We start from the raw sequence: 26,913 nt of genomic DNA, 5'->3' as shown, positions 1-26,913 counted from the left end.
CTCTATTGGATTAAGGTCAGGTGAATTTGGGGGCCAAGACATGACTTGAAAGTCACTGGAATGTTCCTCGAACCAATCCATGACGATTCGACCCTTATGACATAGTGCATTATCCTGTTGATAAACACCATCCCCCGCAGGAAAAACTGTTGCCATGAATGGGTGAACCTGGTCTGCAACTATATTGAAGTAGCTTACAGAAGTCAGGGATTGTTCTATGAGGATTATGGGTCCTAATGTACCCCATGAAAACATTGTTCCTGGGCGAGAAACCATGAAAACCTGGGCGAGCCCATTGTTATAGATGGAGGGTGGTCATAATGTAATGGCTCTTCGGTGTATTTCCTAATGTTAACGAAGTAGCTGTAAAATATTTTCTGAAAAATCTCATTGCTAAGTAGTATTTGAAAATGAAAGTAATCCAAAATTAAACAATGTAGCTTTTCTGATTGAAATAATGTTCGACTTCAAAACGAATTGTTTCATCTTCAATTATAACTCGTGTACCTCAACTTTTATTTAATAGTGGACACTAGGTTAAATGTCGAAAAAAATAAATTTCAGGATTTGTTTTAAAAGATGTTCACATTGCTGAAATTTGAATGCATTTGAATCTTTTTGCATGAATTTTTTTAAATATTTAATTGCATTTGAATTCTTACGACTATTTTTCATAAAAACTAAATAATGATTCATTCACCCTTGTGAACGATGTTGTTATGCTTCACCGTGCTTTCCTGAAACATCAAATTAAGATAACTCTCAAAGAAAGTATTGTCTGTCTGTAGAAAGAAATCCCCTCGCCATTCGTCTGGGGCAGTGGCGGTGACTATGGTTACGAGATTTAACTGTTTCAAGTAGGGGTGTTGAGTCAATATTTGACAGGTTAAGGTTCGGATCGACGAACGAAATGGTATCAGGGGACAAAGAAGCTCCCCTCTTTGAAATGTGCTGTGCCTTGTTTCCATAGCAGCAGGTGGCCTTAAACTTTGTGGCAAAAAGGGAGTTCTTTTTACAGATAGAGTATAATTTTCTTATTATAAACAATAATTTTAACGAAAGTTTTCTTTTTCATTTCAAAAATTATAAAAATGGCAGATTAACAGAAATTATGTTTCTGGATACAAAACCTATTTAAAAGGGATTATCAAAACTATATAATTTGTGAAATCTAAAAATTCGATAAAAGCATATCAGCAATGTATTTTAGCATCACCGTATTTCTATTTAAATCGTTTCAGTTATTTCAAATATAAAGGTAAAATTTCATTAAGACATCCTGATTTCTATATATAAGTATTCGATTTAAGCAAAATAAAATATATAAGGTGCTCTGTCACAAGTGATACACAACCATATTTGTTGTGAATGATTACAGCACTCTCTGTAGGGAAGGCAGAAATTCGTTGAGCCGTTTACACTTTATACATCAACTCTATTCTTATACCCGAGATTGACCATCATTTTTCATTACTATTTTTCCTCAAATGCTGAAAATAAAATGCGTTTTTTAAAGACAGCGCCTATTAACAGTTTTTTTCCGACAGTTTCTGCACTTTTTGGCAGATTAATAACTAAAAAAAAATATTCTCTTTGTTTTACTAATTATTATAATAACTTGCTTTAAAAAGATTTTCTTAATTTTTTATTTTTTTAATAAGTAAATTTCTTAAACTTTAAAATCGATTTAAAAATTTTTCGGTATTCTGTAATTCTGAATTGATATTCTGTTGAAACGTAGAAGAAATTTTGCGGCTAGCAGGGCAAACTACTTGCGCTAAGCAGTGAACTACTTGCTTTACGACAACTGTATAAAATACAAAAAAAAGTAACTCTATCTTTTAAATTAATAGAGTAAATTAATTAGGCGTTTAAGTACAAACTTAATAAATATTTTTTACAGCTGCTCTAGTATATATGTGACAGAAAAAAAATTTTTTTTCATTAATTTGGACGTTAAATCTGTCAGTTTATAAAAATAACTCGCAACTAAAATGACACAATGAAACTTAACAAGGTCATATTTTTATTCTTAATCATTAATCTGTTTTACGAAGGAAAAACTATTTCTTTTAAATTATCGGAAAAAGTATATCTTTCTGTTTAAAATTGTATTTCGCAACTCTGTGATCTCTCGCTGTACTTACCGAATGGATGATGCAATTAAAGCTGTTAATATTTTTCCTTATTGAAAATTATACTCCTCATGTTTAATATGCAATTTCGTATAAGGAAAATTTTCGTTGTTTTATTATTATTTTTTTGTGTACCATTTATTTTGGGTAAGCTTCTTTCAATTCTTTTCACCAATTTATGAAAAAAATTTATTTAACTTGAGAGAACTTTTGTGTTATACCTTAGCAATCATACCTCAATCTTAGCTATGGTTGATACTTGCTACAAAATGCGTACTTGCACCTTTTGTAAATCCGACAAATTAAAAATAATATTTTATTTTTTAATTTGATTTTTAAGCAATTGCAAATGCTTGTTACGTGACATATTGAATATATTCTGATTCACAAACAGGTTACAAAAGTTTAGTTTTTAAATGTAATGCTATAATAAAATAAAAAAATATAGCAAAAAAGAATATTTAATAGGAAATAAAAATAAATATTGAACACTAAAACTCACTGTTTTTTTAATTTATTTATTTATTATTTATTTTGTGTATTCATAGCATATTTAATTTTAAGAATTTCAATTGAGCATGATATTTACTAATTTGTGTAATGTTTTAAAATTTAAATGTTGTTAATAATGTAATATTTTTTCAAACATTGTTGGTTTAGTAGCTTTAATTAAATTATTGAATTTGTAAAAATTTCTGACACGCACATTAAAAATTATTTTGACGAAATAAAAAATTTGCGATGTTATTGAACAATTTGATGTATATTTTTCTTGGTACATTCCCCGAGAAAATTTCTGTCGGTAATATATTTTAATAATTGTCGGTAATAAAATATATTTTAAAAATTATGCACTAATTTTCTAAATTATCTTAGAGAATACTGTAAGCAAGAGGAATCAGATGAACACAGTTTAAAATCATTTGGCTAAAAAAGTTACAAGTAAGTTTGAAGAAATGTTTAAATGTTAAAAGTACTTCTAAAGATATTCTTTGCCTTAATTATGCAAATAAATTCAGAATTCCACGCCATCTTATTAACACTAGATTGCCTAAGGAAGTCATTTAGACTGCCTGTAATTTCAATTAGAAAAACAATGATGTATGTAATGACACAATTTCTTAGAATTTTGTGACTTTTTGTACAACATATAATTTTTTTTGTTGCTAATGTTTACTAAAAATTTGTTATATAACTGTAAATAATATAAAAAATGTTAAAAATTAATTTTAAACAAATTTATTTACGCATTCACAATCCAGTCATTTTGACTGCTTTTGGGCAATATAAGTATATACGAATTTTCCGTGTTTCTAGTGTTAATACTCCCTGCAAAACAAAGAAACTAGGACAGATACAAACAAATTCAGAATTTTTAACACAGGATTCTTCCACCTTGACACCTCCAGTAAAACAATAGAAAAAATCGTATACTGCTATGCAATAGAAAAACCAACGTAGGCGACAAAAAAGTGCGATTTTTATATTTTTGGCAATTTTTATACGCTACATAATGAAAAAAGAGTTTCAAAACTAAATTTTTGTTTTAATAGTCTTCTGAAATTTCTCGACAATTTTTCAATCAAATTTTCTCGACATCCACTATCTACTATCATTCCACTATCATTCAATCATTTTTTTGCAGTATTCCTATAGGACACTTCGTATTCCTATTAGTTACATCAGTAATTGATTGATCATTGATGGATTTCCAGTGGACAGGTAAGTGAAGTGACGTCAGCCTAAATATTTCTATAGCATGGCAGTATAATACTGCAGTAGGCAAATAATTGTCCTTCAATCTTGAAAAAATAAGTTCAGTTTATTTATTTGTTTTAGTTTATTATTTATCGTATAAAATGTAACTATTTCTCTTTCTCATCTGTAGGTAGACGAGTGACTAGAATGATCAATGGAATTGTAGCAAAACCGAAACAGTTTCCTTTTATGGTAAATAATGAATTTTTTTATTCTTTAAACATCGTCAGTAAAACAATCATTAATGTCAAAAACCACATAAATTCCCCGCCCTCAGTTAGCTACGATTTAGATTTTACGTTGAACTTAGTTATTCAAATTTTTGTTCCCAACAGAAAATTTATATTTAAAAATAAATAAAAAAATGGAAAAGTATAATCTCTTAAATAGTTCTTACAATTACAAATTATTTTATAGTTTTCGAGTACGCAAAAGAAATCGCTATTTTTCATCCGTTAAAATGAACCAAATTTAAATGCAAAAAAAAAAAAAGTTTTAAAAAAATGCAATGGTTGACTTGCAAGTCGGCAAAATATTTCAAATCGTTGAAGAACCTTCAAAAAATCAACTTTAACTCTTCTCTGCATTTTAAAAAGACTTTATTTTAAAATACAGATTCGCAAAATTTTGATAAAGTTTTCCTTTTTTCCTCGCTTAAATATTTATTACCGTCCCATGATATAGATAGTTTTATAACTTAATTTCTTACAAAGATTCAAAAAATAAAAATTAAGGGTGTTATTAACGTAACACCCTGATTATTGCAGACTGTCAGTTGTTTAGTCTAGTAGTTTATTGAAAAAAAAAACTTTTTTAATTGTATAAAAAGATGAAAACTTTTAAATCAGTCGACTTCTAAAAAGCAGAGAAGAATTAATGACAATATAGGAAGCAAAGTAACTCACATATTTATAAAAACATCATATGATTGAATATACAAGTTATATCAAAATACATATCATAAGTTCTTTTTCAAAGATATTATTAAGTTTAAAGAACTGTGAGCATAACTTAAGTCTGAGAACACAACTTGCTAACACCCGTAGAAATATTTGAATTTGAAAAGCAGCAGAAAACATTGCTGTGCAGAAACATTGCTGTTCTGAAACAACAACAGATGGCATTGCTGTTCAGAACAGCAATGCCATCTGTTGACAATATTTTTATCAGTTTTGAAACAGGGTGGAAAAAAAATTTTTTTTACCTAAGCAGAACAGCATAGTAAATCATACATTTATCTTTTCTCCTTTTTTTATTTAAATAATTTTTCAATTCTTCGATCGTGTCTGGTGCAAGGTATATTATTTAAATACTAATTCAAAATCGAAACTAAAAATCGCCTTACTAAAAATCAATTGAAAAACGCAATGACATTCACTCTAAAAGTTGTGATACTTGTGAAAAAATGTATTATTTTTCTCGTAAAAAAAACATTAAAATGGGAAGTGATTATTTAATGATTATTGAGACTATTCAACATCATTATTTTATATCTACATTTTATTGTGCTTGTCAAGAAAATATATGCAATAAATGTTCATAAGAGAATTTAAATTCTCTAATGAGAACTGACAGCATCATTCATGGAAATATGTTTGGTAAGATTCTTGCCTTTGTGCATGCACCAAAATAATCGTCACGTTTTGTAATTCGGGCAGCTAATTTACAATCCAGCAGTCTTTAGCGCAATGATTCTAAACCAATGTGCCGCGGCACTTTTGTGTGCCGCCAAATTCTTAAAATGCGCCGTCAAATATTAGAAATGATATAATAAAAATTATAATGCTTTTTTTTTATTACGAGTAAAGTTGAAAAATTTAAATTAAAGAAAAGTGTATATAGTGTATACAATATATATTTGTGGGTGATTGCCTTGTCTCTGACAATCTTAAAATAAGTTAAAATAAGAAGGAAGTGTTTAAATTGTCTTTGACACTCAATTTCAAAAAATGTTGAAATAAGTAAGAAATTTAATGACTATTAAAATTATTAATTAACAAAAGAAAGCAAGCTATGCAATTAATAGTTCTAAAAACAAATTAACAAAGGATAACTAACAAAAAAAATAAACTAACAATTAATATTTAGCAATAAAACTATTTAACAAGAAATCACAAAAAAATAATAATTAATGTAAAAAACTAATAACTATAGAAAACAAGCTAACAATTAATAACTAGCAAAAAAATAAATAACTTTTACTAATTAATAAAAAAATAGTCGAAAAAAAATAATTAATCCCTTAATAAATGTGCTTTTGTAGTACATATTACTTTATTTCGCATTCAAAATTATTATCACAAACTATTTAACACAGAGTANTAGTTAACAAGAAATCACAAAAAATAACAATGTAAAAAAACTAACAGTTAATAACTATAGAGAACAAGCTAACAATTAATAGCTAGCAAAAAAAAATAACTGTTACCAACTAATAAAAATTAGTCGAAAAAAATAATTAATCCCTTAATAAATGTGCTTTTGTAGTACATATTGCTTTATTTCGCATTCAAAATTATTATGACAAACTATTTAACACAGAGAAATATAGTTGTAAACAACTTTTAAACTAATTTTTTTCATTGTGTGCCGTCAAATTTCGAAATGGTTAAAAGTGTGCCGATACAAAAAAAGGTTGAGAATCACTGCTTTAACGACTCGCTCTTTTTTTTTATTTTGCAGATTTTCTTTCTTGGCTGCAGTTGGTCTCAATTATAATACTACCTTTACAAAAAGTTCTCTTTTCAAATTTGCTACCCGAACAAAACAAAAAATAAATATTTATCAGGAATGATTAGTTTTAATTTAAAAAAAAATACTAAACAGCGGAGCGAAGTGTTGAAGGCCGCTGGATTGAAAAATAACTTCCGTGCAAGCCACCACATCTAGTTTTCTATAACTTATTCCAAGTTGAACAACAGAGCAACATCAGTTTGAAACAAAACACTAGGTATACACATTACCAATAAATATGGTTATATTTTAAAGGCACTTTTAAATTAACATATTTTTAACAGGTATCTTTGAACACGGGGAAGGGATTTTGCAACGGATTTCTAATTACATCCAAATCGGTCCTTACAGCGGCACATTGTCTAGCAAAGTAAGACATTTTGAATTTATTGAAAACTCTCTATATGCAAGAATTGTTATTATAAATATGCAAGAACAGCAAACTGTTGTCTGCATACGATGCAATTTAGTTTCTCTTAATCTTTATGTAAACGGTTATACAGATTCTATTTTTAGTTGTAAATATTTATTGATAACCTTTATTTGAAAAATATTGAGAGCAAGTGCTCGCGACCTGTAAAACAAATATTTTATCACATACCGAGACTATATGACTCCAAGATATATTCAAACGCCGGGTGAGCCTGGTCGGTAGGGCGCTGGGCCCATGTCCGAGAGTTCGAGCCCCGCCGGCCGAAGATTCCCCGTGTAGCAAAGTGACTGATGCACGTTAAATCTGTCGAGTCGCAAAAGTCCTCCATGTTCCCAAAACAAATAAATACCTCTGGGGGTACTGGATGATCGATCGTTCTCTGATTCAGGTCAAAATTACGATCTGTGGATGAATGAATGGATGTATGAATGGGTCCGCCCTATAAGCGAGTGTGACGTAAGGTGTGGTAGAAGTCGAATTCTTGGCCATAGATGGCGCCACTGGAGAACAAGAGCAATCGTACCCCCTCTGCCTAAACAGGCAAAAGTCAACAACAACATATATTCAAACAACTTAAATAATTTTTGTCATTTCTACAACTTAAAATTTTCTCCACTCTGGGAAAAATCAGCTAAACGCTAAACCATAAAATCGACACCTTAAACCAAAATACCATACAAATTTGTAGAAATTCTCACGTGTTAAACTGAACCATTTTTCTGTTGAAATATAGAGTTGTGAATCTTTTTAAACAAGTTTAAAAAGATTTCAACTACAATATGATATGCAGTTCATTGAGACACTTTTAATTAAAGTTGCTGAATTTTGAACGATATCATGGTTCAATAGAATCCAAATTAATACATAAAAGCATGTTTAACTGTTGTTAAAAAAAATATGTAAATTATATTTTGCTTTTTGATAATTTTCCTCCAGCTTTTCTACGTTATTTTCGGATATGGCATGTCTTTTATTTTTCTTATTCGTGTTGAAGTTAAAAGTTCTTAATCGAAGGTGCCATTTGTTATACGAATGATAAAGCTTTTGTTAAGTTAGATTCTTATAATAAATTGTAGATAATTTAATAATTTTTTCCAATTATATTGTAGACTGATTATCTTAATAATGTCCTCCAACCTAACTGCTTTTGTCAGCGTAGTTTCAAGCTAGAAGACCATATTACATATCAACATGCAAGCATTTTTTTCGATAATAGTTGGTATTGGCTAAAGAGGGCCAGGATAGTCTGGTTAGCAGGGCGTAGGAGCAATGTCCAAGAAGTCGTAAGTTCGATTCCAAAAAGCCGAAGACTCCCCGTGAACAAAAAAGTGACTGGTGCACGCTTAATCTGTCGGGATCACTAAGTCCTCCAAGTTCCCTTAGCATCGGGGACTGATCGTGCTCTGGTTCATATTAAAATTATGATCTGCGGGTGGATGGTGTGTGAATGTGTCCTTCCTGTAAACCGGGATGCGACGTATGTGTGTGATAGAAGTCGGATTCTTGATCATAGATGGAGCCACTGCTAATCACTCTCTGCCTTAAAAATAAATTTGTCAGTATTGACAAGTAGTAAAAGACAATAACATTGGCTCAAGATCTTTCCATAAAATGGATATTCGTGATATTGCTAATGTATCGAAACCTTACGATTATATTATTTGTATAGCTTACTTATATTTATATATTATAGCTTCTTATTTTTATATTTGTATAGCTTACTACGGCAATATAAAGGCGCACGCCATTCATAAATGACTTTTTTATATCAAACTATTTTTATATAATATTATTTGGAGTGTTAATAGTATTTCTCAACGTTAATAATAATTTCCAAGATCCAACAGGTGGCGCTGTGCGCAGAAATGTAAAAGGATTACCTAATTGTATTCCGTTTCCTCTATGGTACTGTACCATGGAGGCGTTTGTAATGCTTTAAAACCCCGAGATCATCGTATTTTACATGGGGGTAGGTATTTTACAACTTTACAGTAAATGGCATCCCAATACACAAATACATTTTTTTCTTTTTGGCTGTCAAAATATTTTGGATTTTCTCGCCAAAAAGCTCTTTTGAAATTCTAACACTCTTCTGACATCATTCAATATAAAAATTTGACTTGTCATTCAGTTACAGCAAAGCTCGATAATATCAACATCTGTGCAACGTATACAAAAATGCAAAGAGTTTTAGTTCATAAAAAATTTTACTATTTGAATTTAGAATGTTTTTTTTTTCTTTCTAATTTCAAGTAAAAATGCAACACAATATAAAGTTTATGCTGGAACGATCAAGAGGCAAAAGAGCGGTGACAAAGGCGAGCAACTCAGACTTGTTTCAAAAGTAATACAACACCCAAAATATGAAAGTCTGGAAGCCATCACTGCAGGCTCAAATAGCTATGATATCGGAATCGTTATCTTGGAAAAAGCAGTAGAGATCAACTCATTCGTCGATGTCATCTGCTTGATGGACAAGAAACGCGCAAACCCAAAAAGAGCAGTCGCTGTTGGATATGGACGAACTGAACATTGTAAGAATTTTTTTTATATTCCAGTAATCAAGGGGGCATCTAGTTTTTAAATATGATGTATTATGAATGAAGTTTTTTATTTGAGAATAATAAAGATGTCCCAAAATTCATGCATGGAGTAATTTTGATTAAAGAGACAGTTGTTTAATTAAAATTTTTCTTTTATAACCGTTGTTGAACAGTCGACCCAATTTTATGGGTTTTCGACTGTTCAACTCCGTAGCCTTGAAATTTTGAGCCCAATCCAGAAGACAAGGGAACTCCTGGATCGAGTATTGGGAGAAATTTGCCTTCGTGGAGAACTTTTTAATGGAGCTAACACGCATTTGCGTTATATGGAGAGGAAGATCACGAGAACCTGCCATGGTTAGCCTGACGGCAAGGGGACTCTTACCCATGGTCCGTCTACACCTCTGAGGATATTTCCCGGATGCGGAATTCGGATCGACTGGGATTCGAACCCGGTTCGCTTCATTGGAAGGCAAACGAATACCTTGAAAAGGAATATGTTGTTTCTAGTTAACAAGGCAAGAAATTTCGATTTTTCAGTGGCGGAACATTACGTATTATACTATAGCATATACGGTACTAGGGCACCAAACAGTGAAATTTCTTATCACTAGGTCAGAGAATTAATCTTCCAGGGGTGATTGTGAGCCCAAGTCAAAATTCCGGAAAATTTCTTGAGTTTAAAAAAAAAAAAACAGTTTGCATTGAAATATTAGAAAAAAATTTAAACAAGGTTTTTTTTTTACTTTTTCTCAATATTTCTTAGTTTACTTAAAATATTTTTAAATTTTACATATACCTATACCATTTACACATACCTATGATGACCTNAGTTTGCTATATTTAAAATTTTACACATACCTATGATGACCTGGAGAAGTAATTAGAATTTACAAATATGTCTTTCTTTCTTGAGTTTATGATTAATAACAATNATGGACAGGAAGACCATGAGAACCTCCCACGGTTAGCCTGACGGCAAGGGGACTCTAAACCATGATCCGTCTACCACTGAGGATATTTCCCGTCAGCACTGTGGTCGGTGCAAGACGGGTGCGGAATTCGTATCGACTGGGATTCGAACCCGGTTTGCTTCATTGGAAGGCAAACTGATACCTTGAAAAGGAATATGTAGTTTCTAGTTTACAAGCCTAGAAATTTCGATTTTTCAATGGCGGAACATTACGTATTATACTATAGCATATACGGTACTAGGGCACCAAACAGTGAAATTTCTTATGACTAGGTCAGAGAATTAATCTTCTGAACAATTTCGTGATAACGTAGTAACAATTTAGTGATAAAACGTAGACTTATAACATACACTAGTTGAAATCCAGTACTTTTAAAAGGTAGTTTCTAGTTAACAAGTCAAGAAATTTCTATTTTTCAGTGGCGAACATTACATATTATACTACAGCATATAGAGTACTCGAGCATATGAATAAAAAATAAAATAGTCATAAAATTAGTTTCCCAATCAAAACTAAACTAACTTAAGGTTTTTTTTTTTTTTNAATTAATAATTTTAGTTGGACAGATCCATCCAAAAAACAAATTAACTATTTAAGATACTTCAAAGTGAATATTTTAAATCTGGGAGTGTGTGCTGTGATGTTCAGAGCGTCAGGACTTCCAATTACAAAGAGTGAGATTTGTGTGTCATATACTCGAGCTGGTGGACTGTGTTATGTAAGTATTAGTTATTTATTGAAGCTAGTTACAATTAAAAAAAAGAAAAAAAAAACTTTTCTAACACTGATGAATAACTTTTCAGGGTGACAGAATCAAAAACAGTTTGATTGCTTGAGTAAACTTAAATGTTATTTCAATAATCACCTCTTTCAGGGTGCGTAGCCAAATTTTTAACAAAAAAAGCACCTTTTAAGCACTCAAAAAATATTTTTAAGCACCTTAAAAAATATCGGTAGGTAAGTTTTTGACAAATGAGGGTTTTATTTGCTTGCTAGTGACGAAGACGACGGTGCGTCACCAACGATGAAATTAACAAGAGAAATAAAATGTTCTATTGCAATTAGAGAAAAAAAATTGACAATGTTTAGTTGATCTCCGTTATCAGCAAAAATTCGAGATATTTGTCGGCTCGATTCCAGAGGGCGAAAAATAAAGTCTGAAATTGAGAATCTCTTGCAAAATGCAGCAGAGTTGCGCATGAGACCTAAATCCTTCCCACTGAATCTAGCTCATGCAAACACGCAAGTATTTAATCAAACATGTAAAGCGAATCGTGTTTTCATACACTACGTAAAGACGGTACGCCGAAATACAGTGGGGTTGAATTAATTGTGAAAACGTAGAATACGACAGTATCTTTTTGCATAATTCATGGCGAAAATCAATAAAGTAAAGAAAAAATAACTAATTTTGGAAAAGGGAAAATTAAGCACTTTTTAAAAACACCCATTGAGAAAAGCACATTTAAGGGCTTCTAAAAAACGAAAATAAGCACCTTTAAGTACTTTTTAAAAACGCTACGCACCCTGCTTTTTGTCTTTTTCTGGCAATCCCATGTGTTTTGATAACAATTCATCAGATTTTAATAATAATGTTCCTATTTTTCTTACTTTTAATAACTAGCAATCTTTAATAGGCATATTTTTTTACAAGGTTTCTAGAAATGTATATTAAAGGCAGTGCTTAAGGAAAATATCACTGAGTAAATCTCAAATGATTTCTTATATTTGAATTGCAACTTATTGATATTTTATTTTAAAATTAAACTTAAAGTAGACCCATGAATTTAATTGTCAATTTTATAGGGTGATTCAGGTAGCCCTTTAGTGAAAAAAATAAAAGGGAAATATATTGCTCTGGGTGTAGAATCAGGAAGAAATATTCCACCATGCAATGAACCCTTATTGGCAGCGGTATACACAAGAACGGCTCCCTTCAAGAAATGGATCCAACAAAACGCTGAAAATGATCATGATCTGTGTTTCATTTAAATAAAAAATTTGTGAATAATATAAGTTGGATAATGTTTTTATTTATTTCCTACCTTAAATATATTTGTAGTCCCTTATACGATTATTTTTTAAACTAGTATCCACACAGTCATGTACTCTGCATAAAGAAAATAGTGAACACTGATCTAATGAACGGATTTCCACGTATTGGAACTCAATGCTAACACCACGCATGCAATTTGAACACCACGCATATTTTTATGGAAATCCCATTCAGATCATATGCACTGCTTAGAAGCGCTCATATTGGGGTACAGCAATGAGAAGCGCACTACTATCACATTGAAATAAATAAAATATTTGATTTGTAATAAATAAAACTTAAGGGCGGGATAGCCTGGTCGGTAGGGCGCTGGGCCCCTGTCCTTGAGTTCGTGGGCTCGAACCCCGCCGGCCGAAAACTCCCCGTGTAGTAAAGTGACTGATGCACGTTAAATCTGTCGAGTCTCAAAAATCCCCCATGTTCCCATAACAAATCAATACCTCTGGGGGTACTGGGTTGGAGATCGATCGTTCTCTGATTCATCTATGGATGAATTAATGGGTCCGCCCTATAAACGGGTGCGACGAATGGTGTGGCAGAAGTCGAATTCTTGGCCATAGATGGCGCCACTGGAAAAACAAGAACAATCGCACCCCCTCTGCCTAAAACAGGCATACGTCAACAACAAAACTTAAGCAAATTTGTTAATTCCCTATTAGTGACAAATTTTCAGTAATCATTTAAAATAATGTACAGTTTAGTATTATATCATCAATGACTATGTGGCACTTAACATGTTAAGTTAATGGTTTTAGGACATAACCTTAAGAATGCTATTAATGATATTTTAAGTTACAGAATAAGACACAAACATATACTTTATCTGAATAAGCATACCATTTTTTCAACAGATTCGGATCTCCAAAATACGGAGGAGGGTAGCCACAATTTAGTAATTATAGCCTCTAATATCATAGCCAGGCAATCAGATGAAAGTCTAAACTTTTTCGAGGTTTCTCTACACCTCAAAAACCTTTGACACGATTTGAAAAATAATTTTATTAATTTGTATAAAAATAATTTAATAGTTGTAAAAATTCTGAAATTTAGAATATACAAACCTTCATCACATCATATTAAAATATGCAATTTTTATTGACAAAATTTGCTTGATTCTCTATAAAATCAAATTTCAAAAATAAAACTTTTTTAAATTGGATAACTCTTAAAATATTTGGCCAATAACCTTTGAATAATCACCTCTTTGTCTTCTTCTGGCAATCCCATGTGTCCTGATTAAATTTTAATAATGCTCCTATTTGTCTTTTTTCTTTTTTTTAATAACTAGCAATCTTTAATAGGCATATTTTTTTACAAGGTTTCTAGAAATGTATATAAAAGGCAGTGCTTAAGGAAAATCTCACTGAGTAAAGCTCAAATTATTTCCTATATTTGAATTGTAACTTATTGATATTTTATTTTAAAATTGAATGTAAAGTAGACCCATGAATTTAACTGTGTATTTTATAGGGTGATTCAGGTAGCCCTTTAGTGAAAAAAAATAAAAGGGAAGTATATTGCTCTGGGTGTAGAATCAGGAGGATATCTTCCACCATGCAATGAACCCTTATTGGCAGCGGTATATGCAAGAACGGCTCCCTTCAAGAAATGGATACAACAAAACGTTGAAAATGATCATGATCTGTGTTTCATTTAAATAAAAAATTAATTAATAATTTTAGTTGGATAATGCTTTTATTTTTTTCCTCCCTTAAATAAACTTGGAGTCCCTAATACAATTATTTTTTAAACTAGTATCACACACAGTAATGTACTCTGCATAAAAGAAAATAGTGAACACCGATCTAATGAACGGATATTCATGTACTGGAACTCAATGTTAACACATTGAACACCACACATATTTTTATGGAAATCCCATTCAAATCATATGCACTGTTTAAAAGCACTCATACTGCGGTACAGCAATATGAAGCGCACTACTAACATATTGAAATAAATAAAACTTTGATTTGTAATAAATAAACTTAAGCTAATTTATTTATACATTCAAATTTTGTATTCTGTCTTATAAAATTACTCTCTAAAATAGCCTAAAAATTTTTATTAATTAAAATGAAATGTCTTCAATTATCAACTAAAATAATAAATAATTATTTATATCTTTAAATAAATTAATACTACAATTATTTTGACCAAAAATTTTTCTATTTGCTTAAAAAGTTGACGAGATCTAGTAATATACTAAAAAAGGAAAATTAACATTCAAAAGTTAAATCTCAACTGCTCTCCTTTCTGCCTGAACAATTTTACCATACTTTCTAAGTTGCGCTTAACATTTATCTTAAGGACAGAAATCTGAGTCCATGGGAAAAAAAGGTATATTTATCCGAAGAAAAAATATTTTTTGTCTGATTTTATAACTTAAAATTTCATCTGAAAAATGATTTTTAAAGCTTGAAAAAAAAAATTTTTTTTAAAGCTTGCAAAAAAACATTTTTTTTAAAGCTTTCCTCAAATATAACAAATTGATTCTTATCAAACTGGAAGGAATCAGAATTAATTTGAAAGAAATATCACTGGATGCTTTAATCCAGGTTTCTCCATAAAAAAAAAAAAAAAAAATTTAGGTTGCCTAGGAATTCTGATGTAAATTCTCGTATTTACACTATAAAGCTTGATTTAAATCAAATCTTATTTGTTACTAAAAACATATGGTGTCACTTTTAATATTTTTCGGAACATAACCTTTCCTTGTGTAACATGAATTTTTTTTTATAATCAGTATTCTAGAAAGAAACAATTATTTGAAACATCAATGCATATTCCAAATTTTCATTTTAACAAGCAATATTTTATTTTTTTTAAAGTAATGAATTGACCAACAAAAAACAGATAAACTGTGTTTTGAACATGTTAAGAATATGTTTATATATTTCTTTATCTATGTTCATCAGGAAATGTCTCTACATTTTGTTCTAACTAAAATATCAACATTTAAATTTATACTCATTGATACAAAGTAAATTAAGAAACATTGATACTCACTAAAACAACTTTTAAAGCACTAAAACTTTTAATTAATATATCTTCTTTTTCAAGAGTTAGAAAGGATACGAATTAGAAAAGTGAAAAACCTACTTTAAAAAATTGTACAACACAACAATAAACTTAGCACAAATCAAAATTACCTTAATTTTACAAGCCATATGATTAAAATTTAATTTTTAAATTATAGTAATGATTGTTGCCATGAATGCAAGTTCGGACATAACTGTTTTGGAAATATATAACATTGGCATTTCTCTATGGTTTCCTACATAGATATTAAAAATATAAACCAATAAGAATGAAAGGAATTTTTATAAAATATTTATTGAATACAAAACTTTATAAAATTATAACTATAAAAGGAAAAAAAAAACATATCACACATCTCCCATTGATTCAGCCATCCTCTTCTCTCTAAAAAATAAAATTTTTACTTAACATAAATTTTTATTTAGCAAAAATTTTAAATCAATGCATAGGTACTATAATACGAGAACAAAACTGTACCAGAACTTACACATAGAACTTCACTTTATCCCATTGTTTATATTCTAAACATGCAATTAATCAATTCAAAATTGCAAAGTGTAACCCCATCATTTCCACATACAATAAAAAAACTTAAAAAAATCAGTTTGCAAGAATGATTGCCATTGTTTGTAAATCTGTAAAATTTCTAGTATGAAATGAATACTTTTTCTATTTAACAATAGCTTACCTTTTAAATCCAATCTTATGCGGTAGAAATAAAACTATAAGTTTTATAGAATAGCATGTTATCTTTCACTAAACAAATATATTAATAGAGTAGGTATTTACTGTAATAAATAAATCCATAATGGTAAGAAATCATTTTTTTAAAAAAAATTTGACGATGTCTTNACAGTTTAACGAGGACCAATACCGCACACCCTCGATCCCTACGCAGACTGATCCAAGTGGTCACCCACCCGCACACTGACCGCAGCCAGTGATGCTTGACTTCGGTGATCTGATGAGAACCGTGTCTTAACGATCAGTCCACTGCGGGACCTTATATTTGAATTATAACTTATTGATATTTTATTTTAAAATTAAACTTAAAGCAGACCCATGAATTTAACTGTGTATTTTATAGGGTGATTCAGGTAGCCCTTTAGTGAAAAAAATAAAAGGGAAATATATTGCTCTGGGTGTAGAATCAGGAAGAAATATTCCGCCATGCAATGAACCCTTATTGGCAGCGGTATACACAAGAACAGCCCCCTTCAAGAAATGGATCCAACAAAACGTTGAAAATGATCATGACCTGTGTTTCATTTAAATAAAAAATTTGTGAATAATATAAGTTGAATAATGTTTTTATTTTTACCTCCCTCAAATAAATTTGTAGTCCTTAATACGATTATTTTTTAATCTAGTATCACACACAGTAACGTACTCTGCATAAAAGAAAATAGTGAACACCGATCTAATGAACAGATTTTCACATATTGGAACTCAATGCTAACATGTTGAACACCATGCATATTTTTTAGAAATCCCATTCAGATCATATGCACTGCTTAAAATTGCTTATATTGGGGTACAGCAATATGAAGTGCACTACTATCATATTGAAATAAATAAAATATTTGATTTGTAATAAATAAAACTTAAGCAAATTTATAAATTCCTTATTAGTGACAAATTCTCGAAATCATTTAAAAGAATGTACAGTTTAGTATTATATCATCAATCACTGGTGACTAATGTGGCCCTAACATGCTATTAATGATATTTTAAGTTACAAAATAAGACACAAATATATACTTTATCTGAATAAGCATACCATTTTTTTAACAGATTTGGATCTCCAAAAGGAGGGTAGCCACAATTTAGTAATTATAGCCTCTAATATCATAGCCAGGCTATCAGATGAAAGTTTGAACCCTTTAATGTAAACTTTTTGTAGGTTTTTCTACATCTCAAAAACTTTTGACACGATTTGAAAAAATGTGTTAACAATTTGTATGAAGATAATTTAATGGTCGAAAAAATTTTGAAATTTAGAATATACAAATCTTCATCACATCATATTAAAATATGTAATTTTTTTTGACAAAATTTGCATGATTCTCTATAAAATCAAATTTTAAAAATAGAACTTTTTAAATTGTTAAACTCTTAAATTTTACTCCTAAATTCTTAAAAACTTTTTAAATTTTTAAACTCTTAAAATATTTGGCCAATAACGTTTTAATAATCACCTCTTTTTTGTCTTCTTCTGGCAATCCAATCTGTCTTGATAAAATTTTAATAATGCTCCTATTTGTCTTTTTTCTTATTTTTAATAACTAGCAATCTTTAATAGGCATATTTTTTTACAAGGTTTCTAGAAATGTATATTAAAGGCAGTTCTTGAGGAAAATCTCACTGACTAAAGCTCAAATTATTTCCTAAATTTGAATTGTAACTTATTGATATTTTATTTTAAAATTAAACTTAAAGTAGACCCATGAATTTAACTGTGTATTTTATAGGGTGATTCAGGTAGCCCTTTAGTGAAAAAAATAAAAGGGAAATATATTGCTCTGGGTGTAGAGTCAGGAGGATATCTTCCGCCATGCAATGAACCCTTATTGGCAGTGGTATACGCAAGAACGGCTCCCTTCAAGAAATGGATCCAACAAAATGCTGAAAATGATCATGATCTGTGTTTCATTTAAATAAAAAAAAATTAATTAATAATAAGTTGGATAGTGTTTTTATTTTTTTCCTCCCTTAAATAAACTTGTAGTCCCTAATACGATTATTTTTGAAACTAGTATCACACACAGTAATGTACTTGGCATAAAAGAAAATAGTGAACACCAATCTAATGAACGGATTTTCACGTATTGGAACTCAATATGTAGAACACCACGCATATTTTTGTGGAAATTCCATTCAGATCATATGCACCGCTTAGAAACGCTCATATTGGGATACAGCAATATGAAGCGCACTACTAAGATATTGAAATAAATAAAAATTTGATTTGTAATAAATAAAACTTAAGCAAATTTATTAATTCTTATTAAATTAAGCAAATTTATTAAGCAATTTATTAAAATATGTAATTTTTATTGACAAAATTTGCACTATTCTCGCAAAATCAAACTTTTAAAAAAAACTTTTTAAAATTGGATAACTCTTAAACTATTTGGCCAATAACATTCAAATTTTTTATTCTGTCTAATAAAATTAAACTCTAAAACAGCCTAAAAAATTGTATTAATTAAAATGATATTTTTTCAATTATTAACTAAAATAATAAATAATTATTTACATCTTTAAATAAATGAATACTACAATTATTTTGAGATTTTTTTTTTCTACTTGCTTAAAAAGTTAACAAGATCTAGTAAAATACTAAAAAAAAAAGGGAAATTAACATTTAAGAGTTAACTCTCAACTGCTCTCCTTTCTGTCTAAACAACTTGACCATACTTTCAAAGTTGCACTTAACCTTTATCTTAAGGACAGAAATCTGAGTCCATGGAAAAAAAAGGTATATTTATCTAAAGAAAATACATTTTTTGTCTGATTTTATAACTTAAAATTTCATCTGAAAAATGATTTTTAAAGCTTGAAAAAAAATTTATTTTAAAGCTTCCCTCAAATATAACAAATTGATTCTTATCAAACTGGAAGGAATCAGAATTAATTTGAAAGAAATATCACTGGTTGCTTTAATCCAGGTTTACCCATAAAAAAAAAAATTAAAGGTTGCCTAGGAATTCTGATATGAATTCTCGTATTTACACTATAAAGCTTGATTTAAATCAAATCTTATTTGTTACTAAAAACATATGGTGTCACTTTTAATATTTTTCGGAACATAACCTTTCCTTGTGTAACATGAATTTTTTTTTATAATCAGTATTCTAGAAAGAAACAATTATTTGAAACATCAATGCATATTCCAAATTTTCATTTTAACAAGCAATATTTTATTTTTTTTAAAGTAATGAATTGACCAACAAAAAACAGATAAACTGTGTTTTGAACATGTTAAGAATATGTTTATATATTTCTTTATCTATGTTCATCAGGAAATGTCTCTACATTTTGTTCTAACTAAAATATCAACATTTAAATTTATACTCATTGATACAAAGTAAATTAAGAAACATTGATACTCACTAAAACAACTTTTAAAGCACTAAAACTTTTAATTAATATATCTTCTTTTTCAAGAGTTAGAAAGGATACGAATTAGAAAAGTGAAAAACCTACTTTAAAAAATTGTACAACACAACAATAAACTTAGCACAAATCAAAATTACCTTAATTTTACAAGCCATATGATTAAAATTTAATTTTTAAATTATAGTAATGATTGTTGCCATGAATGCAAGTTCGGACATAACTGTTTTGGAAATATATAACATTGGCATTTCTCTATGGTTTCCTACATAGATATTAAAAATATAAACCAATAAGAATGAAAGGAATTTTTATAAAATATTTATTGAATACAAAACTTTATAAAATTATAACTATAAAAGGAAAAAAAAAACATATCACACATCTCCCATTGATTCAGCCATCCTCTTCTCTCTAAAAAATAAAATTTTTACTTAACATAAATTTTTATTTAGCAAAAATTTTAAATCAATGCATAGGTACTATAATACGAGAACAAAACTGTACCAGAACTTACACATAGAACTTCACTTTATCCCATTGTTTATATTCTAAACATGCAATTAATCAATTCAAAATTGCAAAGTGTAACCCCATCATTTCCACATACAATAAAAAAACTTAAAAAAATCAGTTTGCAAGAATGATTGCCATTGTTTGTAAATCTGTAAAATTTCTAGTATGAAATGAATACTTTTTCTATTTAACAATAGCTTACCTTTTAAATCCAATCTTATGCGGTAGAAATAAAACTATAAGTTTTATAGAATAGCATGTTATCTTTCACTAAACAAATATATTAATAGAGTAGGTATTTACTGTAATAAATAAATCCATAATGGTAAGAAATCATTTTTTTTAAAAAAATTTGACGATGTCTTATGTAATATTGTAAAAAGATGCAGCACAAAAAGTAGTTGTAAACCTTCACTTTTATAAAAAATCTATATAGGTAATTGCTTTGATTTTACTGCTGATAATGAATAAAAAAAATTTTGAACAGGAAAAATTATGTCAAAATTTTGTAATTTCACAATCTTTAAATTTTGAGTAAAATTTGATGGAAAAAAGGATAAAAAGGTAATTAATCAACCCTGAATTTGTTACCCCTTTAACACAATTTTAGTTCATTTCCTTCCTCATACAATCACAAATAACAGGGGCAATTGTGACACAAAGTGAAGAACCCTGAAAGTTTTATGTGTAAAAACTTGATTTCAATCCATATACCAAACATGTTTCACATTTAACATATTTTTTTAAACTAAGATTTATAATTAAATTAACTACCAATGAAGTACATCACACCTTTACAGCAACTATTTTAAGAAAAAACTTAGCTCTTAAGATTAGCGATATTAGTTTTTAAAATCATGTGAATAAGAATCATGATATTGAATTTTAAAAATGTGAAAATAAAAAACAAATCATTGGATTTTTAGATAGTGTGAATACAAAGTAAAAGTGGGTTTAAAGCTTGTGTGTATAAAAATTGTTACATTGGATTTTAAATCGTGTAAATACGAACGGAAATGCGTAACTTTTAAATCGGGCAAATACGAAAATCCTTGCTTAATATTAAAATCGTGGGAATATGAATCGAGATATTAGCGGATTCTGGAGCAATTCCATATAAAATGGAGAAAATCCATCAAACCAAAAGAACAAAATTGGTGGAAGAATCATACATGCACAAACGTCTCATCAACAGGAGTTAGTAAAAATTTCAAAATTTAAATTTTAGATAGTGGAACTCAGTGAAAATTTCGTCAGATAAGTTTTTGATGAGTTAGCCAATGGTCTTGAGATGAGCGGAATTTCGCAAAATTCATAGAATTACATGCAGTTTTTATTTTTTAGACTCGGAAGGATTATACGAGAAAACTGGAATTCCGAGGTACACCAGGAATACAATCACCCCTGAAATAAGCCGTTTGAATTTTGAGATGATTGTACAAAAAAATTAAGTTAATGTGGGCTACAAAACATGAAAGTTCTGAAAAACACATCGTAAGTAGAAAAATAAAAACTAGAATTAGTTTTCTCAAGCTATACTATGGAAATTGTTCTACTTCAACTGTCCTAACTCAAGAAATATGAGTCATAGAACTTTAATATGATTATTTGAGAAAGCTAAGAAACTACACATCAGGGACTTATCAAAACTAAATTTGATTTAAAATTATATTTCAAAGATAAATAACCACTATATATTTCATAAATGCTTAAAAAAATCTTCACAATTTAAAATGCCAATAAAAATATATGTCACATTTAATAGAGAAATTTATGACTCTAATACCTTTGCCAGCCTATTAATATTTTATAAACAAAAAACATACTTTCTCATTTTTCTAAATTTTGCTTGCAACAGCCAGTCGCTAGCAGCCTCTCTAAATATGTTGTCTTTAAAATTTTTGTACAGCAAACAAGCTTCTGAAGAAGAAAATAAAATAAAACTGAAGGTAATTTTCCGCTCATGTAATAAACATGCATTAAAAACTATTTATTAAAAATCTTATAAAGAAGTTACCTCGTATCATTTTAAAAACCTCAGTTTTTTCAAATGATTCCTTTAACTGACCAGTCTTGTTTTTACCAGTTAAGGAATAGCAAATAGCAACATCATCTGTGATTAATCTCCTTAGGGAATTTGCCACAAACGCCTTACAATCTTTTCCATGGCAGCTTAAAATTAATTGTTTCTGGAAAATAAAAACTTTTTCGTTAAAAGTTAAAAAATGAATAAGCATCTAACTAAGCATAAAAGTTAAAAAAATCATTGAGCATCTAACTAAGCATAAAAGTTAAAAAATCATTGAACATCTAACTAAGCATAAAAGTTAAAAAGTCATTGAGCATCTAACTAAGCATAAAAGTTAAAAAATCATTGAGAATCTAACTAAGCATAGAAGTTAAAAAATCATTGAGCATCTAAGCATACAGCCATGCTTAGAAGGGGGCCAACAGGGCAATTGTCTAAGGCCACTAAAAATAGACAAAAGTAAGCACTCAAACTAATAATTTAGACATTAAATATAGAATTCTAACATTTTTAAAAAAGTATTTATCTAATAACCAAATAACATTAGATTTGTCAATCCCATTTAAACTTTCTTAAGCTAAAATTCAATTTCCCCAAATAGATTCTTTTACATATACGTATTAAGAAATCTAATCTCCATATTTCACAGGGTCAAAGAAAAAGAATCAGGACATTTTTTGAACAGTATACATAAAGAGTACTTTTAAAAATTGCAAACTACTAAAAATTTGCTTAACTTAAGTATAATAAAGGCAAATTTAATCATAAAATATAACAGTTTCCAGCATAATTTCATAAATGGAGAACTCAACTTATAACAGTTTGTGATCAACGTAATATAGAATAATTTTATAGTATATACCGTTGAATTTAAATAAAAACTAATATCAATTAGTTAATATTTCCTTTTACCAATATTTCAATAAAATTTATAAAAATTCAAGATTTTTTAATCAAATAATTCAAAAGTAGGACTTTAAATCTCAAAACGAAAACAGTCCTGCCACTTAGTTATTTTGTACAAAATAAATTTTCCCTCTATTCACAATTTATAAATCTTTGATTACTAATGTAATATTGTTAGTAAATTAATACAATATTGTTATAGAAATTTGAAAATCAGGTAAATAGGTCTAATCAATACTTGAAAACCAACAAAACCCCAATATAAAAAAATTGTTACAGCATTTGCTGAAAATCATAGATGAAAAGTGCATGTTGTCAAAATTCATTGCTGTAAAAATTTGATAGTGCAGAATTGTTTATTGAATTTCGTTTTCATAAAATGACTAATAACTAAAAAGTTTGTAACAATGATTTCTGTAGGTGAGACTCATATTTTTGATTAGTGGATGGTCTCTAAATTTTTTAGTAGCATTATTAATTAAAATAAAAATTTGTTGGATCAAAATTTTAAGCCTTTCAATTCAAATTGATTATTTTAAAACTGACATTTGCATTAGAAGAAAATGGAAGGTTCAGAACACACAAAAACCAGGAATATTATGAAAGAAATTTAAAATTAGGACAAATAAGAAAATATTTCTCATTAGGAATATCAGGAAAACTACGAACCCTGACAAATTATAACCTTAAAAATATAAAGTAATAAAAACAGTAATTACAATTTGCTCCTTCAATGTTTTGTTTGTCTTTAGACTTTCATTCAGCATTATAAAATCGTTAATTCCAAAAGGTAGCAAACCTAACAAAGAGCTGCTAGTGTTCTGCTCTTTATTGTTAGAATCAAGAATCAGAAGAATTCTATCAATTTTCTGTTCCATTCTTTCAAAGATTGTAAGATTTTGATCTTTAATGATGTGGCAAATTTCGTATTTTTCTGCAACTGTAGCTAAATTCTCTGAAATTTCAAAATATTTAAAGTTAGAATCGTAGATTGAAAATTTCAAAATATTTAAAGTTAGAATCATAGATTGAAAATATCAAACTTTGAAAAAAAAATGAAAGTTTTGAGAATTGTAAGTCAGGTGTCTTTTGTGTAGATTAATTTAAAATAAAAATCTGATTGCTTCATTATAGTTTCACATAACATAAAAAAATTCAAAAGCCAAGTGCTATATCATCATTAACGGACATAGAAAAATCGAGAGTGGTGCTTGAAATCATACTATCTATGTACCTAAAACAAAATTTTCATAATTAATCATCCATAGTCTCAAAATTAATGAGATTTCCTAAGGTTAATATAATTATTTGTGGCCCTTGGATGACAACCCAAGGACCACAAATGGGTGCCAAAACAAAATTGTTTTTTCCATTCGTTTATCAAACATTATTTACAATACTTTAATTCACTTTTCTGCAACTTTTTAAATAAATTTTAAAATTCATTTAATTAAGGAGGTAAAAGCAAAATTTAGAATAAGAATCAGTTTTGCTTTACACATTTTCCATTGAAATTATTGCATTAGTCATTAAATGTCCACCAAAGTAGTTTGAACTAAACTAAACTCAGTGGCGCGACAGCCCATAGAGGACCAAGGCATACTATGCCCATCTCAGTTTTCTTGACCTTGGGCTCTGGAGTGCAGGAGCAGATGTTCCGGCCAGGTGGTCAACAGAACGCGCAACCCCCAGTGTTTAGTTCCCAAGCATGCTTGGTACTCATTTATTGACCCACTGAAGGGATGAAAGGCTAAGTCAACCTTGCCTGGCCCGAGGATCGAATCCAGGACCCGTGGCATGGGAGCGCGAAGCGCTACCACTCAGCCACCGGGCGATCAAAGTAGTTTGACTGACTTTAAATGCTAGGTAAATAAATAAATAAAAAAGATCAAAGTAATCTTCAATAATTAGAAAATAAACAGGAAGTGTTTTAAAACATGCATAGATATCAAGCAAAAAAAAAAAAAAAACCACACAAAAAAAAAAAATTTCTCCTCTTTTTTCAGTAGAAATGCTCATTTCAAAATTTATTTCTTTTTGAGGTTATTAATTTTAAAACAACTATGTAACTTTTTTTTGTTATAATTGTAGAGTGTTCTTGAAAACATATCTGAAAAGTATTTCAAATAGGACTTACAAGAAAGAAAAAAATATAGTATAACATTTATTTAAGAGATATAGAACAAAATATTTTAGAAAAGAAAATTTTAAAAAATTGATACAAAAAGGATAATTTTTTCTGAAAAGATATAAAATCTTTTTTTTATCCATTGATTTCGAAGAAAATAGATAATATCCACAGAAATAATCAATGCTTTTGGGAGATCTTGCATTTTGGCACAACTATGAAGCTTCACCTAAATAAAAAATACATCCAATTAATTAAAATTGCAGGTCAAATTCTAATGCTTAATAAAATATACTAATTTATACATAAAAAATGTGGCAGCATTTTTTTTTCTACTGTGCCATTTTTTTGACAATTGTTAAGGAAACTTAATTGTAAAACTTCAATAAATCTTATACACAAAAATAATTTTTTCTGCAACTGGAATATACCAATCAAAAATTTTAAAAATTAGCAGAACCCTCAACATTATACTCATAATAAATAGGATTAAAAAAGTATAAAATTAAGATTGTGTACTAAAAAAACTAAACCCATAAAAATGAGTAGAAAATAAACAATTTTGGTTACTCGTTCTTAGTAATCAGATGTTTGACTGCATATGAATTAGTGTTTGACCTTTCAATGTTGTAATGATTCCACGCAATGATGTAAAGATCTAATATGTTGTAAATGATTCCACGCAATTCTCGTACATTGGTGAATAAAATAGCTTAACACATTATATGAAATATTTTATTAATTTTATATGAATATCATAGGCTAATTGAAAAATTTGGTTTCTTAAAAATGTCGCATCTTCCAATATTCCAGACTAATTGTTAAACAGTGGAAATAATTAGAAATACTGACTTTTCCAATAAGTCTGGCACAATGCAAAGTGCTAGCAAATATTTGCAAAAAATCAGTCTGAGACATTAAAATTGAATAAATGTATTTAATATAAACAAGAAAATATTTAACTGAATAGTAACTATTTTTATTCCATTATTATGTAGTAATTTTAATAGAGAGCAGTATCTCATTATAGCATAGTTTTTGAAATACAACATATCTGAATAATTCACATAGACAGTTTGACATCTTTTCAATCACTGTTATTCCTGACAAAAAAAAAAAATTCCCCTTGTATGAGAAAGTGACATATTTAAAAGAAGTTTCCATATTAGGTCGAAATAAAAATTTGGAAGTAATTTCTATTTCTCATTTGAATCAGATTAAAAACCTGTCTGTGACTACATTCAGTAAGTGTATTGAATGTAAACAAGAAAAAGTTTAACTAAATAGTGATTATTTTCTAGTAATTTTAATAGCAAGCAATCACATTATAGCAGTGTTTTTAAAAATAAACAAACTTTCTGAATGATTTACATGAATTGTTNTAAATGATTCCACGCAATTCTCGTACATTGGTGAATAAAATAGCTTAACACATTATATGAAATATTTTATTAATTTTATATGAATATCATAGGCTAATTGAAAAATTTGGTTTCTTAAAAATGTCGCATCTTCCAATATTCCAGACTAATTGTTAAACA

General features: G+C 28.9%; 2 protein-coding genes across 4 annotated transcripts; one reads left to right on the top strand and one right to left on the bottom strand.

The window, feature by feature from the left end:
- Nucleotides 1-2,138: 2,138 nt before the first annotated feature.
- Nucleotides 2,139-14,313, top strand: LOC107453716 (coagulation factor IX-like). Of its 3 annotated transcripts, none has more exons than XM_043041878.2 (6): nt 2,139-2,282; nt 4,024-4,085; nt 6,911-6,996; nt 9,313-9,593; nt 11,143-11,294; nt 14,103-14,313. In XM_043041878.2, the coding sequence occupies exons 1-6, from the start codon at nt 2,207-2,209 to the stop codon at nt 14,193-14,195; spliced, it is 750 nt and encodes a 249-aa protein (XP_042897812.1). In that variant the 5' UTR covers nt 2,139-2,206; the 3' UTR covers nt 14,196-14,313. The 3 variants fall into 3 exon arrangements, with proteins under 3 accessions (XP_042897812.1, XP_015926125.2, XP_042897813.1); XM_016070639.3 differs by lacking the exon at nt 14,103-14,313 and adding an exon at nt 12,383-12,592; XM_043041879.2 differs by lacking the exons at nt 2,139-2,282; nt 14,103-14,313 and adding exons at nt 3,003-3,077; nt 12,383-12,592.
- A 5,785-nt stretch (nt 14,314-20,098) lies between these two features.
- On the bottom strand, nt 20,099-25,601 carry LOC107453712 (uncharacterized). Its single transcript, XM_016070633.4, has 4 exons — nt 23,964-25,601; nt 22,327-22,498; nt 22,136-22,229; nt 20,099-20,207 (listed from the first exon to the last, which is right to left on the bottom strand). Exons 1-4 carry the CDS (start codon nt 24,267-24,269, stop codon nt 20,171-20,173), a joined length of 609 nt encoding a protein of 202 aa, XP_015926119.4. The 5' UTR covers nt 24,270-25,601; the 3' UTR covers nt 20,099-20,170.
- Nucleotides 25,602-26,913: the final 1,312 nt, after the last annotated feature.

This window comes from Parasteatoda tepidariorum, chromosome 6, assembly GCF_043381705.1.
Source record: "Parasteatoda tepidariorum isolate YZ-2023 chromosome 6, CAS_Ptep_4.0, whole genome shotgun sequence".
NCBI classification, from domain to species: Eukaryota; Metazoa; Arthropoda; class Arachnida; order Araneae; family Theridiidae; genus Parasteatoda; species Parasteatoda tepidariorum.
The sequence above is the reverse complement of the archived record's forward strand: the minus strand, read 5'-3'. Positions and strand labels throughout refer to the sequence as shown.